The 19,213-nt window shown below is 41.4% G+C and overlaps 1 protein-coding gene across 5 annotated transcripts in view; it reads right to left on the bottom strand.

The window, feature by feature from the left end:
* Positions 1–744: 744 nt before the first annotated feature.
* MYO5A (myosin VA) overlaps positions 745–19,213 on the bottom strand; it is a 222,022-nt gene continuing 203,553 nt past the window's right edge. For all 5 annotated transcript variants that reach the window (XM_050797908.1, XM_050797912.1, XM_050797911.1 and 2 more), the window contains 6 exons: positions 16,154–16,243; positions 14,045–14,195; positions 11,227–11,509; positions 9,201–9,375; positions 7,635–7,715; positions 745–7,366 (listed from right to left, as the gene is read on the bottom strand). In XM_050797908.1, coding sequence (XP_050653865.1) covers positions 7,214–7,366; positions 7,635–7,715; positions 9,201–9,375; positions 11,227–11,509; positions 14,045–14,195; positions 16,154–16,243 — 933 coding nt within the window. In that variant the 3' untranslated portion in view covers positions 745–7,213. The remainder of the gene's footprint in view (positions 7,367–7,634; positions 7,716–9,200; positions 9,376–11,226; positions 11,510–14,044; positions 14,196–16,153; positions 16,244–19,213) is intronic.

The raw sequence follows: 19,213 nt of genomic DNA on the forward strand, positions 1-19,213 counted from the left end.
CACCCTGGCTATATGGTATAGCCTATTGCTCCCAGGCTAGAAACCTGTATAGCCCATTAGTGTACCGCAAATTGCAGGCAATGGTAAGTACCTGTTTTTCTAAACATAGAAAAGATAACAATAAAAATACAGTATTATAAACTTACGGGACCACTGTCATATATGCGGTCCATCATTGACCCAAAATGTTATGTGGTACATGATGATATTAATTCCTTCTTACCATCAATAAATATGAGACTAATTCCATCATCACAGGTCTGAATAACTGCTCTGTTTCCTTACCCAAAAAAGCACATCTGCATACTTCTTTGATCTATGTCCTACGCCAAAAAATGTCTACTCTCCCACTATATTAAAAGTAGAACTTTTGACACAAATGACATCCTCAACCTTTTGAAAGTCTAAGTAGATTATGTATCTCAAATTCCCCTTGGTTATGTCTATTTCTCTGTCAGAGAATTCCAACATATTTAGGCATGACTTTCCCTTGAAGAAAAGACACTACCTTTTCCTCAGCTGTTTCTGTTTGCTTAAGTGTTTGGCAGTTCTCTTCTTTATCATATATATTACTAGGTTGTCCAGTTTAGGAGGGGAACTCGTCAACTTTTAAATTTCCAAGACTTCTTAGAATATTCTCATGGGGAGAGATTGTATTTACATTCACCAGTCTTCAGGAAAACAACTTGTTTTGTTGTTTTAAAATGTGCAGTGGAGTTATTTATAAGACACTGACAAAAACTCTTTATATCCATATCTTTATTTAAACAAGTTTCTATAATAGCTAGGAGAATACAGCATTAATGACACACATTTACTAAGCACAACATTGGACAACTACAAATTTAGAGCATAAATGTAATTCTGATATTGTTTTGGTTTTTATCTTAGCACTAGGTGATATCTAGTGAAAACCCATGTTTCAAAGGCTTTTTTGATATGAGATGAATTATTAACTTATTTTTAAAAATTGCACGTGAGATATGCTAGAATGGGTTCTAGAGTCTAGAGTTAGTTGATAATGCCTTTCATGTCTCAGTATTTCTGCTTCCTTTTTAATGGGTAAATGTTTCACCTAAGAACTCTCAAAAAATTGTATCAAAATTTTCTATGCAGATCAAAGTAGAATTCCTTTTCCAGACCCAACAAGGAAAAATATTTGAAAACCGCAATGTCCAATTTCATTTTAGTTAAAAGGCATGTCAATTTCATAGTAAATTAATGAACTTAATAATTAAAATACAATATGTTAAATGGCATGAACTCATTTCTGTGCAACACTGTTAGAGCAATTTAAATTTCCCAAAGACACAAAAAAGTCAATTTTACTGCAGGATCCCACAAAAATACATAACTAGGAACCATAAATTACAACATATATATCCACATTTAAAGAAAAAATTCACCATTTGTTGGGAAAAATAATGGCTCAAATGATTTAGGGAGCCTGAAATGTGGGCTAAAATTTTGTAACACAGTAACAATAAGATTTGAAACTGCTGACGCTGAAAAATGCATAAAAATATACTGACCTGCCAAGCACTGAATTATATATACCAGTTTCAACTAAAAAACATTTTTTCTTTCAAATATTTCAAGCATTACAATACTGAGGAAATGTTAGTCATATGAATCCAATAACATCCATTAAGTTAAGCTAATGAACATTTTAGATAGACCAAATTACAAATAAAAAAAGTATAAAAAGCATTTTGGAAGATATTTTACATAGTATTTTTCAGTTCCTGATCTACTGAGAAATCTACTGTAATTCAGGTTGGTTTATTTAATTTAGGGTGATACAACAGAACAGAACTTATAGAACGCTTTCCTGTTTTTACTCAACCTTTTATAGTACAGGGTTCTTAAAAAATTTTGAAAAGAATGTCCACAAAAAGTTTGAGTTATACCCTTTACCTTTAGTAACAAAAGGTTAGTAGAAAGCAAGACATTTAAGTATTACCAAGAATCTAACTTATCTCCATAATTTCTTTCACATATTCATTTGCTTACTTGTGACACAGGGTCCCACTGACTCAGAAGCATTCTCTCAGCTGGCCTCACTGGCTCTGAGACTGTCGCTGCCCCACAGTTCCAGTTCCCATTTGGAAAGGAAAGAGGAAGTACAGGAGAAGAAGGGTCATGCAGGGCCACACCCAATCCAAACTCTCACAAAACCTTGAGAAACAGGGCAAGATATCCCTTCCAGGCAAGATATCCTTTACAGAAGAAAAGTTCTGGAGAACTTAAGGCAGCTCTAGAAGGGAAGGGAGCAAGGGTTAAGGCGGCCCTCACAGCACAGCCTGAGAACAAATTACAATGCACTCATCCATGAACAGAGGCGACAGCAATACAGAGCCTCTTCAACGTGCATGCACACGGCACCCCTCCTAGCACCCGTCTACACCTGTGGCATGCACACACTGCAGCGCCCACACACACACTGACATGTATATGGCCTGCCCAGTGACAGCTCTCAGAAGGTACCCGGTGGCTTGGGCTCCCCTGTGCTGAGGACCTAAATTGGGAAGGTGGCCTATAGCTGCAGGCCTGTCCAGGCTGCACAGCTCACCTGGTGGCTCCAACAGGGACTCTGATGGGTGTGTGGAGAGTAACTTTCCTCTTAATTTCAGAGAGACTTTTGCTGCTTCCTGTCTTTTTGGTTGAGATAGTCTGCCACCAATTAATGCCCAAACAGAATATTGCACCCTCCCAGAGAGCACTGATTCATGACAAAAGTCAAGCCTAGTTATAGCAAGTAACTACGACAAAAAAGAAAACCACGGGGCGCTGAGCACTTGGTCCCCTTAAAACAAGTCACTTGGTGCTCAGCACTTGGTCCGTTCCCACATGCCAGCTGCCAACTCGGACAAAAAAGCACCCCTTGCTGGCCAGGGGCATTCCACATGTACCAGGAGGGGCAGCACGTGACCTCACGACTTTTTAAAGTCTCCTGCCTCACAGGTGCCCACACCACCACTGCTCCGTATGGGAAAGCGGGACAGCCAGAGGGCTGTGCGACATCAGGCAAGTCACTGCCCCTATCTCTATTCCCAAGCTATTATCGGCAAATGATTGTAGAAGCAACCCCATCCACCGTCCATGCTGCTGTGAGGATGAAACGAGGTAACAGAGAAAAGCGCTGCAGGAAAGCATATCTGGACCCAGGTACTGTTTCTGCATTACTTTCAACAGGATGCACTAGTTTTGGCTCTGTTTTATCATAAGCAGCTGACATTACCCAGAGGATCCTTGACTATGCCTGCTAAGGAACTCTATGAATTAGTGGTGTGTGTGTGTGTGTGTGTGTGTGTGTGTGTGTGTGTGTGTGTGTGTGTGTGTGTGTGAGAGAGAGGGAGAGAGAGAGAGCGCATTGTGTGAGGACTTCTCAGGATGGTGGTAGGTGCTCATTTTCCTAGGGTTACCAGGAAAGTAATTTCTCACAACAATCACTACACTGAAATTATAATAATATAGTATTTTCATAGCCTCCCCTAGCATGTAGCTATAACCTTACTAACATATTTGATCTATATTCCACGTAATTACTCACCCAGAAAGAGCCAACTATCAGCTATCCATGGAAATGAAGAAATAACACAGCAACTCATCCAAACTGACAATAATCCCCAAATCTCCTATCAGTTGGCTTTGGAATATGTTTTTGTGCTTCTGCACCTGATGAAAGAAGCATCAGATATGTGGACATTTTTTAAACTTCCAAAGGAATTAGAAGCTGCACTTTGTGGATTTTATCCCATATTTATCTTCCCTTCTTTTAGAGTTACTCTCGGGCAGATCAAAGCCTTAACCTGAGGAAAAGCTGCAAGAAGGGGAAATTACTTTTAATTCTTCAGCTTCAAGTTGTAAGGGTGTGAGGTGAGTCTGTATGTAGTAAGGTGAATGGGGAGGGGATTATTGAGATAAAGAACTGTTGTGACTTTTAAGATCACTTCCTTTGAATTCCCATTGTGTGTCACAGAGGAATTAAGAAAAAGTCAATGACTGATCTTCTGAAGGAATGTATTGCAGAGAAGCAAGAACAACAAGACCAGCGCAAAGACTGGGCTGATGGTAAGCACCAGGAAGGCCAGCAGGGGCAACTGAGGACTGACTCCATCCACCTGCCGTCAGTGCACAAACAGCAGGCAACGGGAGAGACTATTAAGTTGAGGGAAGGGGAAGAGTGAATGTGTAGGGGAAAGGGTGGCAGGGTGTGTCTGAAGTTGGGTGAGAAAGTATGGCTGACAGAGAGAAAGAACCTCAGAGGGAAAGCAATCCTCAAACTGGCCCAAAGATCCCCATAGTCGGCAGAATCTTCTTTTACCTTCAATAAAATGGTATACAGAGTCATTTACTGGACCTTAGGGTTCCCTGGTTACAAGGATTCTTGTGAACGACTAAAAATCTCCAGGCCAATTAACCAAGAGAGGTTAATTCAGACCCTCATCTGGGGCTCTGGGTAGGCCTGGGAGGAAGCTGGAGCCCTGGAGTAGCAGAACCTTTGTGCCACCATCACTGAACAGGAGAAACCAGCAGGGGCGGCTGTGGGAGCTCTGGCTCCAGCACTTGACAGGAGAAAGACAGGAGAAGGGAGAGAAAGGCTCAGACCATAGCCTTTCTTTCATGACGCTTCAGTACATGAGCTGTCTGGAGTGAAAAAAAGGGCTGCATGGCAGTGAGAGCTACAGCGTGACCTGGAAGACTTGAGAAGATTCAGGGTGCACGTGAGTCGTGCTACACAGGATGAAGCTGGGGGAGGTCTGGGAGATTTCCAGGGCTGAGGTGGACTGCTTGTACCACGGTTGCATTTTCTTAGCAAGTCCCCAACTTACAGCATATCGGATGCTGTTAGATTCTGACACATTCAGTACAAACCAAATGGCTGTGACTAAATTGTGCATTGAAAACCGCCTTGACAACCAGGAAAAACTGGGAGAATCTGATGCAATTGGTAGTGCTTCTGGTTGATACTGCAAATAAATAAATACATGTATTCAAACTGAATAAAGCAGTATATGATGTAATAAAAATTAAACTAATTATAATACAAATATAGTAGGACCTTCTAAGAGCATGTACATAAATCATGTACATTTAAGAAAGGTTACGGTCACAAACCTGTGATTTTACATTTGATTAATCCTAAGGAATTGACAGGCACTACACACTGGTCTTTCCATCAAAGAATGAACTTACTGAATAACTGCAGCTTTTTTTCTCTAGAATCTAAGGGCTGAGAAGAGAGAATTTTAAATGTGGAAGAGACATTAAGAATCAGTGTCCAACTCTCTTATTTTATAAACAAGGAACTTGAGGCCCACGTGAATTAACAGACAGTATTCATCTTTTAATAACAATCTTTATCACTGATATGAAGCTGTTTGACTTCCACAAATATTGCACATATTTTAATAAGATTTGTCATTTTTATAGACCATCTAACAGTTAAATGATATAATCTATGATTGTAATTCAGAACCAGAGTTTCTAATGAAAACTAATAATTTGCTTTTGTGCAACCTGAAGGATTTATTGTATAAGATTCCTAAGAAAAATGGTGAATATATTTAACTAGAATTTCAGAATGACAACTTACAGAATCTGGGTCTTAATGAACCAAATCCTCTGTAAAATTCAACAATCTTCTATTTCTTATATAAGTCTTCTTAAAGTATTTCTAACATGATGTTTTTAAAAGTACCTAGTGGCATCTGAGAACACTTATAGAAGTTGCAAAGCCTTAAAAACTGACTCATAATGAAATATTTATTATATACCTTCTTTTGCATAATCAAAGTTTCAAGACCTGAATCATGAATATTCTGACAATCTTTTCTGGATAGTGAGTGATATTAAATCTTTTTTTTTTTTTTCCCCAAGGCAGTGTCTCTCTCTGTCACGCAGGCTGGAGTGCAGTGGTTCAATCTCATTGCAATCTCCGCCTCCCAGGTTCAATCGATTCTTGTGCCTCAGCCTCCCAAGTAGCTGGGATTACAGGCACGCGCCACCATGCCCGGCTAATTTTTGTATTTTTAGTAGAGACGGGGTTTCACCATGTTGGCCAGGCTGGTCTCAAAGTCCTGACCTCAAGTGATCCGCCCACCTTAGCCTCCCAAAGTGCTGGGATTAAAGGCGTGAGCCACCACACCCAGCCTAGATTAATTCTTAATAAATTAAGAAGAGAGAAAACCTGTCAAGGTTGAAAATATGCACTGAAGGAATCGGATCTGGTAATTAAAAATAAGTCACTTCACAGAACACTGTACCCTGATGCAATATCCACCCAGGGAAAATTAATGAGCACATCAGTGTAATACATCCTGAATAAATAATGACATCAACAATAGCCACTTTGTCTAATCCTACCCCTAAATGTCAAGCATTTTGTCATATTATTACATGACTTTCCAGTGTCTGCTACTTGTGCAGGTGAATCTGTAGGTATTTGCATATAATCCAGTTAAAACTGTGATCTGATTGAATTGTAAACAGAGTTGATAAGAGAAACTTATTGTTGTAGTGCCTAATAAGAATATCACTTACATTTTAAGAAGACAGTATGTAGCAGCAGTTTAAAATGCTCAGTAAACTATAGTACAAATGGACATCTATACTATTTAGCAAACCAACATTCCTTTAATATCTCTATATAATAGTGACACAAATGAGGAATTACTTTACATATTGCCAGTTTATTTCTTTGAACCAGTTTGACAATATCAACATAATTGATTCCTAAAACTGATATGATATGTACTCAATGGAGACTTTTCTTTCCATTCTCCTGTTTAGTGCAGAGGAGATTCTTTGGTGCCTTCCTAACAACAGCTCATCTATGGAAGTTATGCTTTTTATACCATTCAAATGCAGTGCTAAGGATTTAAAATAAATGCTGCCAGCTGAAGACACATTTTTCTCCTCCTTTCCTTCCTCCCTCCCTCCCTTCCTTCCATCATTCTCCTGTATGTAAACTCAGGGTACCTAGTTGGTTAAGGATGAGTGTTGCTATAAAGATAACACAGCACAAAAGAGCCTATCTTTGTTTCCAAAGTGATGAAAGTATTCTAGGGAGACTTCCAGTTAATGACTTCTCATATGGGAGATAATCAGTATTTTCTCTTTAAAAATGTATTTTCAGTAGCTCACTGGAAATAATGGGTTCCTATTTCAGGCAAGAAATGTATTGTCAATGTTTGCCTGGGCATCACTTTCAGACCCGTGAAATGAAGCCCAGGCCGAGGCTGGCTGGAATCTGGATGGTTTCTAGCGCGAGGGAAGATGGGTTGAAAGGAAAGGTGACAGGAAAGATGTGTTTAGCATCCATGAGCAGCTGGGGAGAGTCTTTCCTGTCTCGTAAACGCATCTGAGAAGATTAAGAAAAAAAATTAACAGAGCATCAGTTCTTTGAATCTAAAAGACTTTTTTCTACTAAAATTTCTACCCTCAAATTCTCAACTAATGAAGAATGTTTACCTTTGTTTTAAACTCACTTCATTTTCCCAATAAACTATTATCAAAAAAGTTAGTGCATTGTAAAATAAGATAAAAGATAACACATTATCCTTCAATAAATCACAAAATGTCCATTCAAAAGACTGTGTTGGCGAATCAAAGAAGATGGGAGCTCTTACCTGTATCGTACGAATGAATGACACAGAGACTCTTTCTTCAAACTCATTAACAGGAGTATACAAATTCAACACTTTCACAATCTGTGAGAAATGAAATGATCAAAGTTTTTGGCATATTATCAAATACACACTGGGCACCTATAATCTGGAAAATTAAAAGGATCTGTGCATACGGATTTCAGTTCTACTCAGTGGTGGGCTGGGCCCAGAAGGAAGGAGGAGCTGGTCTGCACATTTACCTTTGTTATTTGAATTTTTACAGGAGAATGTATCAATGTAATGTTTGTGTAATATTGTAAGAAGCCGTGTACATTTAGAAGAATATTCAAACAGCACAAGAGAATAAAACATGAAAAATAAATGTCCGCACTCCCATCCTTCCAGTCTCCCAAAGTGGCAACTGTTAACCAAGGGTGGCCAGGCTGGTCTTGAACTCCTGACCTCAGGTGATCTGCCTGCCTTGGCCTCCTAAAGTGCTGGAATTACAGGTGTGAGCCACCATGCCCAGCCTACTGATTTTTTCTGTCGCCCAGGCTGGAGTGCAGTGGCGCGATCTTGGCTCACTGCAACCTCCGTCTCCCAGGTTCCAGCGATTCTCCTGCCTCAGCCTCCTGAGTAGCTGGGATAACAGGTGCCTGCCACCATGCCCGGCTAATTTTTGTATTTTTAGTAGACATGGGGTTTCACCATGTTGGTCAGGCTGGTCTTGAACTGATTTTTTACTGTATTGGGCAAAACTGAAAATTTCATGTTATAGGACATATGATGAACATTAAGAAAGTCTAAGACTTAGCACAGAAAATAACTGGGCAAAAAGAAAATTGGGCATGTTCTTGCCTGTGCCTTGCTTCATGCTGTCACTATCATCCTCAAATGCCCTTCTCATTCCCTTACTTCCTTAAATTCAATGCCCAGATTAATAGGACCTTCCCTGAATACAGTTATCTCCCCTCAGCACTTCCTTTAGACATCTTACTATAGAATTTGCTAGAACCTCTACGGTAGAGTCAGTTGGATATGACTCTGTCTGCCCTACTAAACCGTAAGCTCCTTGAAGGCAGGAATTTTTCCTTATTTATTGAAGCATCTTCCCCAGCAATAAATATGGTGCCTTGAGATGGAGGCTCAATTAGTCATCTGTTGAATTGAAGTAACAAGAATTATCTGTCTCTAAAAACAAAGTCATTATTTGATAATCCACTCAATTATGAAATAATATAGAAAGCTATTTTATGGAATATAAGCTGCATAGACTGTATACTCCATGAGAGCAGAGGCTTTGTTTTGCCTTTGGGTACATCCCAGTGCCTTCAATGTTATATAGAACACTGTAAGCACTCAATAAATATTGGCTGAATATTAAATATATTTAACTATAATTAGCACTGAAATGTATTAATTTGTGGCAAAATCTCCTTGCTTTAAGATCGGCACAGGTATATATCTTCTTGGACACAGGTGAAGTCAGCTCAGAAATACAAGCAATAAGTAGGAGACTTCTTTACTTCCCTAAAGATCATCTTTGATGAATGTTAAATTATTTCATAACAGGGAAAGTGGCTCTACCTGGGCAGTAGTTAAAGCATTGCACATAGAACAAATGGCTTCTGCATCATCATCTGTTTTCTTTTTCACTTGCAAAAGTTGAGCAGCCTGAATGAGAGGTTCTAGGGTTTCTTTAGCCCCACTGTTCATCAGATTCTTGTCACGCAGCCATTCTTCAAGTTGACTGACATTGTACCTATTCCAAAAAAAAAAAAAAAAAAAAAAAAGAGAGATACAGAGAATGCAAATTTGCTGAATGTTGTCAAAAATGTCTTAATTTTTTTTTGTGTGGCCTTGTCAGGATTTATGTTAAAATGACAGGCAGTATTTTTGTTCAATTTTCTTAAATCTCATCAGCTGTGCTTAAAAATTTATTATAGTCATGAGGATTATAATCATCATTATATAAGATTAAATGACAAGATAATGTAATTCTCTTTAATGGAAGATGGAAGTAAAGTCATTATGGCAAAAGTTATTAGACTTGCTAATAAACAAAATAGAATACATAATGTAGCCCTGTCTTTATTGGTGGGCTGGCCAGAAAACACTTTGTAGCTTCTCTTACAATTTCAGAGCTGGGTTACTGTTGCAGGGTGAGACTTGATAATCCTTGAAGCACTCTCTCTTAAGACAAACTTCAAATCAGGTAACTGAATAACCAGAAGCCCTACATATACCTGTGCTCAAGCCTTAAGGGAAGAGCCTAGGAGATGAAGATGGTGACCTGAGAAAGCTCCGGGATGAAGGGAGAGAGAGGCAAGGGAGGGCCACTGGAAGAGACAAGGACTCCAAATGGGGACAGAGACAAACTACAGACACTGAGGTTTCACGAAGCAGCCAACCAAGTGGCAGCGGTCCGAAGACTGAGGTCAATGGACACACAATCAGCACTTAGCACCCAAGCAAATAGGGGCCAGCATAATATTACCACAGGCGGCTCCACATTTCCATGCAGACCTTATAGAGAAATATGTTCCACTATCTGAGAGGAAAGCATTACTGTCTTAAAATTCACTACAATTCAGTGTGAGTCAGGATGGAAAATTTGAAAAGAACACTAAGAGTTCCTGAGATTGAGTAACTACTAAGACTTTCATAGGAGAAATCATTTTTCTCTCCTCTTGGTGAATATTCTAGCTGTTTTAAAATAAAAATTTGTGTCCCAGTACGGTGGCTCACACCTGTAATCCCAGCATTTTGGGAGGCCAAGGCAGGTGGATCACCTGAGGTCAGGAGTTCGAGACCATCCTGGCCAACATGGGAAACCCTGTCTCTACTAAAAATACAAAAATTAGCCAGGCGTGGTGGTGCATGCCTGCAATCCCAGTTACTTGGGAGACTGAGGCAGGAGAATTGCTTGAACCTGGGAGGCAGAGGGTGCAGTGAGCCAAGATCATGCCATTGTACTCCAGCCTGGGCAACAAGAGCGAAACTCCATCTCAAAAAAATAAAAAATAAAAAATTTGTAAAAAAAAATTATGTTACAATAATGAGGTTATGCTGAGGAGTAGTGGGCATAAAATTAAGTGTAGCTTTTCTTAAAATATAGAGGGGGGATATTGTAATAATTAGTAAAAGATCTATTAGACCTGTTCTTGTTGTCATAGGTACAAAAAGGTATTTTTCCAAAAATATATTTCTAAAAGCAATCAAACAATACAAATATTCATTATTATAATTTAATAATTTCTTATTGTATAATTAAAACACACACATAAGGAGAGGAAGCAGCTATCTCATCTTTGTGTATGTTTGAATCATCTCTTCACTCCCCCAAATAAGTAAGCTTCACAGTGGAGTAGGGTTTCCTATCAAGCATGTGAAGAACCTGTTGGCAGGGTACAGACAGGGAGCAATAATGAGATGTGAAGAAATCCAGCCAGGCAAGGGAAAGTGGCTCCGTGCCAGGTTCTCCCTTGCCGCTTGGCCGCATGGCATCAGACATGAGATGCAAGGACTGAAAACAAGCCATCAGCTCTCCACAACCCTGGCAGGCCAGCCGGGCAGCAAAAAGAGACTGTTGTAGGTGTTGGCGTTTGCTCACCTGATCTGCATGCCTTTACTCCAGGAGCACATGTCCTTCCGCAGGAGTAGGTTGTTCAGGGTGATGGCCCCCACGATGTAGAACATCTGCTTGACCACCTGCTTGATCAGTTCAGGGTCCATGCCGTGCTGACACATAACTGAGTGGAAGGAGTTGAGCTGCCGGAGGATGGAGTCCAGTGTGTAGGTGCCCTCATCGGCGATACTGGAGGTTCGCTTTCTCAACCCTGTGGGCTTCACCCCAGACACGCCCTGAATCGTTTCATGTTCCAGCATGCCTGAGACTGCAGGAGTATTTCAATTGTTAGAGGAGAAGATGTGGACGGAAATCTTTCACGTGCACACATCCATTTGCACAAACACACACACATTCAACTTAGGAAAATTAGCTGGGCGCAGTGGCTCACGCCTGTAATCGCAGCATTATGGGAGGCTGCCGAGGTGGGTGGATCACTGGAGGCCAGGAGTTCAAGACCAGCCTGGCCAACATAAGGAAACCCCATATCTATTAAAAATACAAAAATTAGCCAGGTGCGGTAGCGTGTGCCTGTAATCCCAGTTACTCAGGAGGCTAAGGAAGGACAGTCACTTGAATCTGGGAGGCAAAGGGTGCAGTGAGCTGAGATCGCACCTCTGGGCTCTAGGCTGGGTGACAGAGCGAGACTCCATCTCAAAAAAAAAAGGAAGGAAGGAAGGAAGGAAGGAGGGAGGGAGGGAAGGAAGGAAGGCAGGAAGGAGGGAGAGAGGGAAGGAGGGAGAGAGGGAGGGAGGGAGGGAGGGAGGGAGGGGGAGGGAGGGAGGGAGGGGAGGGAGGGAGGGAGGGAGGGAGGGAGGGAGGGAGGGAGGGAGGGAGGGAGGGAGGGAGGGAGGAGGGAGGAAGGAAGGAAGGAAGGAAGGAAGGAAGGAAGATCTGGGTGCCAAGATACAGGGAAAAGGAACTTCACTACAAAAGGGCTTCTGGATTTTAAACTTTACTGAAGGAATAATTCTTAAATGCAAAAATTTACTATAAATTTAAGTAAACTTAATGGTGTCTCTTCTAAAATAAGAAGAGTAAGAAGCAGTAGCCTTGTGATAGCACAAGTCTGTGTGTCTTGGGTGGGCTTTTGAGAGTGATTGGTAGCAGTTAGGGTTAAGATAAGCATTCTCCATGTTATCTGAGCCCCACAGGCAAAAACAGTAAGAAAGGCAGGGCACTGACAATCATCTTGGAGAAGACATGGGAGAGGGGAGTGGCTGGAGAGCTGGGCCCTTCCTTATTCTGGGCTTCCACAATAGCAGTGGGCCCTTGGGCTGACCTCCGTCTCCCAGGATTCGTCTTCTCACATGTGGCCTGGCTGCTTCCCTGTTGTGCTCTCTTAGCATTTGGCTTATGCCTCCCCTAGAATGTTTCTGAGATGTCCACTCCCTGTGAGTCCCTTGAGAGCAAAGGCCACGTCTGGTTCATCTTGCTATTTAATTGTGCTAAACATAGATTCCCTAGAACTGGCACGTTTGTTGTTGCTGTTAAATGACTGGGAGATGGGGGTAAGGATTTAGATTGGGGCTTCTTTGAGGTGAACTTCTTTTTTTTCTCTTTTGAGACGGAGTCTCACTCTGTCGCCCAGGCTGGAGTGCAGTGGCGCAATCTCAGCTCACTGCAAGCTCTGCCTGCCGGGTTCACACCATTTTCCTGCCTCAGCCTCCCAAGTAGCTGGCACTACAGGTGCCAGCCCCACGCCCAGCTAATTTTTTGTATTTTTAGTAGAGACGGGATTTCACCATGTTAGCCAGGATGGTCTCGATCTCCTGACCTCATGATCCGCCTGCCTCGGCCTCCCAAACTGCTGGGATTACAGGCGTGAGCCACCACACCTGGTCCAGGTAAACTTCTTATTCAGCCAATAGAAACAGGCAAAGCAACAGAAAAACTGGCTGAAGCTGACCTTCTTGGTATCTGTGTTATCTCCTATATTTTCGCCGACCTAGGGTGCTTTACTGACTTTTTAAGGGACATCTGAAGAAAACATTGCCATCTCCCATGGCTTCCTCAGCTTTTGATGTCTCAAATAGCTAGTTAACTGTGGCCTATGAAAGCAAAGGAAACACTATGAGCCCACAGAAGGGAAATGAAGAAGTTGTGGAAACATGGAAAATGCATGGATGGGGAAAGAAAGTGTAGCTGGAAGTAGCCTTAAGAGCCTGCTGATAGGCTGGGCGCAGTGCTGGCATCTGTAATCCCAGCACTTTGGGAGGCTGAGGTGGGTGGCTCACAAGGTCAGGAGATCGAGACCATCCTGGCTAACACAGTGAAACCCCGTCTCTACTAAAAATTCAAAAAATTAGCCGGGCATGGTGGCTGGTGCCTGCAGTCCCAGCTACTCGGGAGGCTGAGGCAAGAGAATGGCGTGAACCCGGGAGGCGGAGCTTGCAGTGAGCTGAGATCCGGCCACTGCACTCCAGCCTGGGCGACAGAGCGAGACTTCGACTCAAAAAAAAAAAAAAAAAGAGAGGCTGCTGATAATTTGCCAGAAGATAACAGTGTTTGGTAACTTAAAACAATTTTTTAAAATTCAATGCATTAAACTGAATTTAAACATTAAACATTAGGGAAGGAAGCCAGAAACTACTGTTTCAGTCTTGTGGAAGCAGTGATTTTCATGCATCCCAGTTAATTATGGCTGGGTTTCTGGGATTCCTCGGCTAATTTTAGCCCTGTATCTTACTACTTTATGCTCCCCAAATGAATAGCTGCCCTGAAACATGTGCCCCTGGAGGCTACTTATTGATGGGCACGAATGATAGGCAGGCTGCAATGCCCAATGGGGCCCTGGCCTTACCAATCATTGGCTGAAGGATGTTCTCTAACACCCGCACGAGCTGCTGGTAGATCTGAATGGCCAGGTCACTCAGCACCTGCCGATACTCAGCCAGGTCAAAATTGGTGAGGCAGTGTTCATTCTGGCGAGATGTGTTGTGCTTCATAAAGCCCTAGAGTCATAATGCAAAGTTAATGATACACGTGAAGTAACCTGTCTCTTCAGTTTAACTATCTCCGATTTGATCAGCATCTTCATGCTCTTTTCTGCTCTGTCCAAGGAGCTTCCCCACTAAAATGCCAGGACTGACATTCTGCAATGCTGACGTGTGTTTGTTCGCTTCCATCACACCCCCCCTCCACTTCTTACTAGCTTTTCAACAATACCTAAACTTGGCAACCTAGCATTTAAGTCTTCCCAACAGCAATGTCAATGAAACAAGTTGGAGGAACTTAACTAAAAAAATAAAATAAAATAAAAAGGTGTTTCACTTCTGAAACAGCAGGCTTACTGTCAAACACTAAATTATCTAGAGTACTAATCTCTTAACTTCAGTTCATTATAGTCCTGTTCTTAAAAACTACACCCAAAGGACATATATAATCTTGAAATAGACCAATTTCTACAGAGACTGGTGAATACATACAAAAAGTTCCCTTTGGCCGGGCGCGGTGGCTCAAGCCTATAATCCCAGCACTTTGGGAGGCCGAGACGGGTGGATCACGAGGTCAGGAGATCGAGACCATCCTGGCTAACACGGTGAAACCCCGTCTCTACTAAAAAATACAAAAAACTAGCCGGGCGAGGTGGCGGGCGCCTGTAGTCCCAGCTACTCGGGAGGCTGAGGCAGGAGAATGGTGGGAACCCGGGAGGCGGAGCTTGCAGTGAGCCGAGATCTGGTCACTGCGCTCCAGCCTGGGCGACAGAGCAAGACTCCGTCTCAAAAAAAAAAAAAAAAAAAAAAAAAAAAAAAGTTCCCTTTACTCTATTTCGTGGTACCCACACCATGGTTTTCAGTCAGAGGTTAGAAGGGAATCTTTGGTGGTATCTGTTAAAATGGAACTGAATGGGCGGCCCTTTTTCCAGTCATTTTGCAGTTTAACACGTTGCTTGCCTGACGCTACCTGATAAAGGCAAGTGCTTACTTTGAGGATTCTCCCCACAGCCAAGCATCTGCCTCCTTACCACCTACTTAATGACTGGTCCAAAAGTGGGGACTGACAGGATGCAGTCAACAACCCCTCAGGGGGATTCTGGTCTGTTGGCCCCGTCTTCTCAAGGACCGGGCCTTGCTCATCTCTGTGTTTCCCATCATCTGCCAGGACAGGCCTGGGTCTTGGGGTGCTCGGGAAATGCTGCTGGGCACCTTCTCTGCTGCCCTCCTGGCAAAGGGATGGGAGGCATGGAGGGCAGTTGGTTAGGGTCATGGGCCCTCAGCGGTGCCAGATCCAGGATCCCAGCTCTGCTCCTTGTGGCCAAGAGGACTTGGGCAAATCAGTGAGCCCCAGTGAGCCTTGGCTTCCTCATCTGTAAAAGTGGGCTATAATTCCTACCTCACAGAGATGCTGTAAGAATTAATGATCATAAAGAACATCATGTATAGTAAGTGCTGTCTGACACATACTAAGCAGCCCTTAATGATCATTATTAACATTCTACATAGTTTTGAAATATTTGAAGTCTATCAAACAACTAATGAACACATCCCTACAAACAAAAACAATAGAGATTTTTTTGGACAAATTGAAAGACATGATCTTTGATCACCTTTTAAGGTATTGTGGCAAGCCAAAATTGATTAGTTTCTTTAAATAGTTCACTATTCTGATACTAGCTCTTGAAATGCCCACTAAAACATACTGACAAAAAGTTTCACTTCTGGTAACTATTCACTGACCAATGCTCATTTTATTTTCTCTATGCTTTCTCATAATGTAAAGAAGAAGCTGTCATTCTCCAAATCACTGTTTCATAGAGAGTGAACATTGAACAAAGCAATGAACTTCCAAGCCACCTCTGAATTTGGGTTTCTAAATAAAGAAGTGGTTAAACATTTTGTGCTTTTAAATTTTTCCTTAAAAAGGTCAGAGAAAGTATAGCATGCTGGTTTTGTAATCAAGGTTTTCTCACCTCTTCTCCACTGTACTGCTTCAAGCAGTGCAAAAATCGGCATGTGTTAGAGAGCCAGAAGGAGACGGTTTCAAAATCATCACCTCTTTTCTGAAAGAGAGAATAATTCTAAATTTGCCTTTTCCTTAGGGAAATAACCTAAAAAAAATTGAACAGATACCAAAAGACCCATTTCTTTCAGTTACCATTATAAACAATTATAAAAATAGATCACATTACAATTGTAAAGTCTTACGTCATTGCTAGCAGAATGTCAGCCACCAGGTTCATTAGTTGTTGCTTTGCTTACCATTCACTTTTTTGGCATAGAAAATTAAACTGATGTGAATTTAGCTGTTCCTTTAAGCAGAAAAAAATTCACCTGGCCGGGTGCGGTGGCTCACACCTGTAATCCCAGCACTTTGGGAGGCCGAGGTGGGTGGATCACCTGAGGTCAGGAGTTCGAGACCAGCCTGGCCAACATGGTGAAACCCCATCTCTACCAAAAATACAAAAATTAGCTGGGCATGCTGGCACATGCCTGTAATCCCAGCTACTTGGGAAGCTGAGGTAGAAGAATCACTTAAGTCCAGGAGGCGGAGATTGCAGTGAGCCAGGATTGCGCCACTGCACTCCAGCCTAGAGACAGAACAAGACTCTATCTCAAAAAAAAAAAAAAAAAAAAAAAAAAAAATTCACCTAGCCACCGCTGACCCAACCTCATGTCCGTCTTGGGGTTAATGATGGGAGTCAGAACTAAAAGCAGAAAGAGGAATAACTAATATTGTGATAGAGAATTTGAAGCACTTAAACCCAGACTAGATTAAAAATCTTGTCAAGGGTAAGACAAAATTTCTGAGCTGTGAATCCAGAGATGAGATGGAGGAAGTCCTGCGATGAGCAGTACAGTCAGGGGAAAGCTGGTTGGCTCTTCACCAGGACTGGGCTACCGTGGCAGGAAGAAGAGAGACTCATTGTGCCCGAAAAAGCTGTGAGGGCTGGGAATACTTCCCAGGAGCTTCATGGCAGACATACTTGGAAGGACCATGCATTTGTCAACTAAACCATTTGGATGAACTAATCCCAGTTTATATATGGGAAGTCACAGAAATATCAATGTTTGCCTACACTTTTTCTCAGAAAACTTTGCAAAGGAAAACCAGAATAGTTTACCTAGGACAGGTGCCTAGCACTAAATGGTCTTAGAAGCTCATTTTTTTTTTTGCATGAAATAATATATTCCAATAACTCTACTACCATATCACAACAAAACCCAGGTTCTTAGAAGCTATGTGAGAATACCTGCCTTTGGTTTCTTGGTAGTGGCTTTATGCAGTAAACATGCACAGGATATATCATGGGGAAAGATGGGTTTCTCATCTTTTTTTTTACATAAATAAAATCACCTTTTTAAGAAAGTACAAAGCACCCTTGAATTTTGTAGAATGCTCCCCTAAAAAGACTTTTAAGAAAAAAAATCCTAGAGGATATCAAACCTAACTAAGTCTTTTCAGCTGAGACAGAATTACTAAACTCAGGTCCTGACTTTACCACTAAGTAAATATCCGAAAGACCTAGCTACGTAGTCTTCCAATGTCAGAGGACTGTGAATAAAATAAATAAAATAATAAATTATTTACTGCCAGTAAATACAATTTTATTACATTCCCAAACACGGAAAATCATCCTACAGTTTAAGTGCAGATTTGACTAAAAATAACTCTGCCTCTTCCAAAAATCTGGATTACAACTGTTCCTAGCGGAGGCTCTGGGCTAAGCTGACGAAAGCAATGAATGCAGATTGGGAAAATGTGCTGGTCATTGTCAGGCTATGGGAGAGCGTCACTAAAGCACCAATCTAGACTGTCTTCACTGACGTCTACACAAATCAAACTGCAGAGATCCTCAGAATAGTCCCAGCTGGATGTAACGGCACGTATACTAAACAGTTACCAGATAAAGGTGATTAAAACCTAAGGAGAAGACTTCATTCTAGAAATAATCCAGCATCTGTTTTCATTAGTGGGCTCCAGCCTTTGCTAAGCCACTTTTTTTTTTTTTTGGAGACAGAGACTCACTCTGTCTGTCGCCCAGGCTGGAGTGCAGTGGTGTGATCATGGCTCACTGCAGCTTTGACCTCACAGGCTCGAGCGATCCTCCTACCTCAGCTTCCCAAGTAGCTGGGACTGAAGGAACACGTCACCATGCTTGGCTAATTTTTTTATGTTTTGTAGAGATGGGGTCTCACAGTGTTGTCAGGGTTGGTCTCAATTTCCTGGGCTCAAGCAGTCCTCCCACCTCTGCCTTCCAAAGTGCTGAGATTACAGGCATGAGCCACAGCACCCAGCTCACTTTTAAACAAAATAACTCAACAAATACAATTTGAACACTAAGGGTATCCTCTGTCCTCATGAAAATGAGATACTCTATATTACTTCAAAATAAAAGAACATTTGCTTCTTTGGAAATTAAAAAAACATTAAAATAGAATGCCAATTCTTTACCTAAGAGAGGTTACTAGATTGAGTTTATTGAAGTAATATTTTTTGCAATAAACAAGCTGTATTTGATCAAAATTAATAAATCCATGTTAGTTCCTACTCTACCCCATAGGAAAAACAAGTTGAACTCAAAGCTATTTGCAGTTTTTGATTTATTAGAAAAGATCATAAGCTAAAAACTATGGATTCTCTACACATCTTCGGCTAGTTATGCTGCTTAGGGCCGATGGCAAAAAACCAGCTGCCAAAGTTGAAACAGGTATGCAACACAAATATACAATTCAAAACTGGGATGTGAGACAAATGCACATTAATTTTAAATGGTATTAAAGAGTGTTATGTTCTAGTGCCCACTCACTTTTAATCTTTACAGAATTTGGTACAATAGTCAAACCAGATAAGTATCTTCTTGCAATTATGATGAGAGAAAGAAAACTTTATGATTTAGTTTTTTCTCTCTCTAGGAGTTGGCCTAACAAGTAGCAAAACTTGTAGTTTATCTAAGTACAATATTGCATCAACGCTCTCAAAATAAAATGAGTTATGTTGGGAAGACATTCATCAACTTTTAACTGTTAAA

The sequence above is a fragment of the Macaca thibetana genome, chromosome 7 (assembly GCF_024542745.1).
Source record: "Macaca thibetana thibetana isolate TM-01 chromosome 7, ASM2454274v1, whole genome shotgun sequence".
NCBI lineage: Eukaryota > Metazoa > Chordata > Mammalia > Primates > Cercopithecidae > Macaca > Macaca thibetana.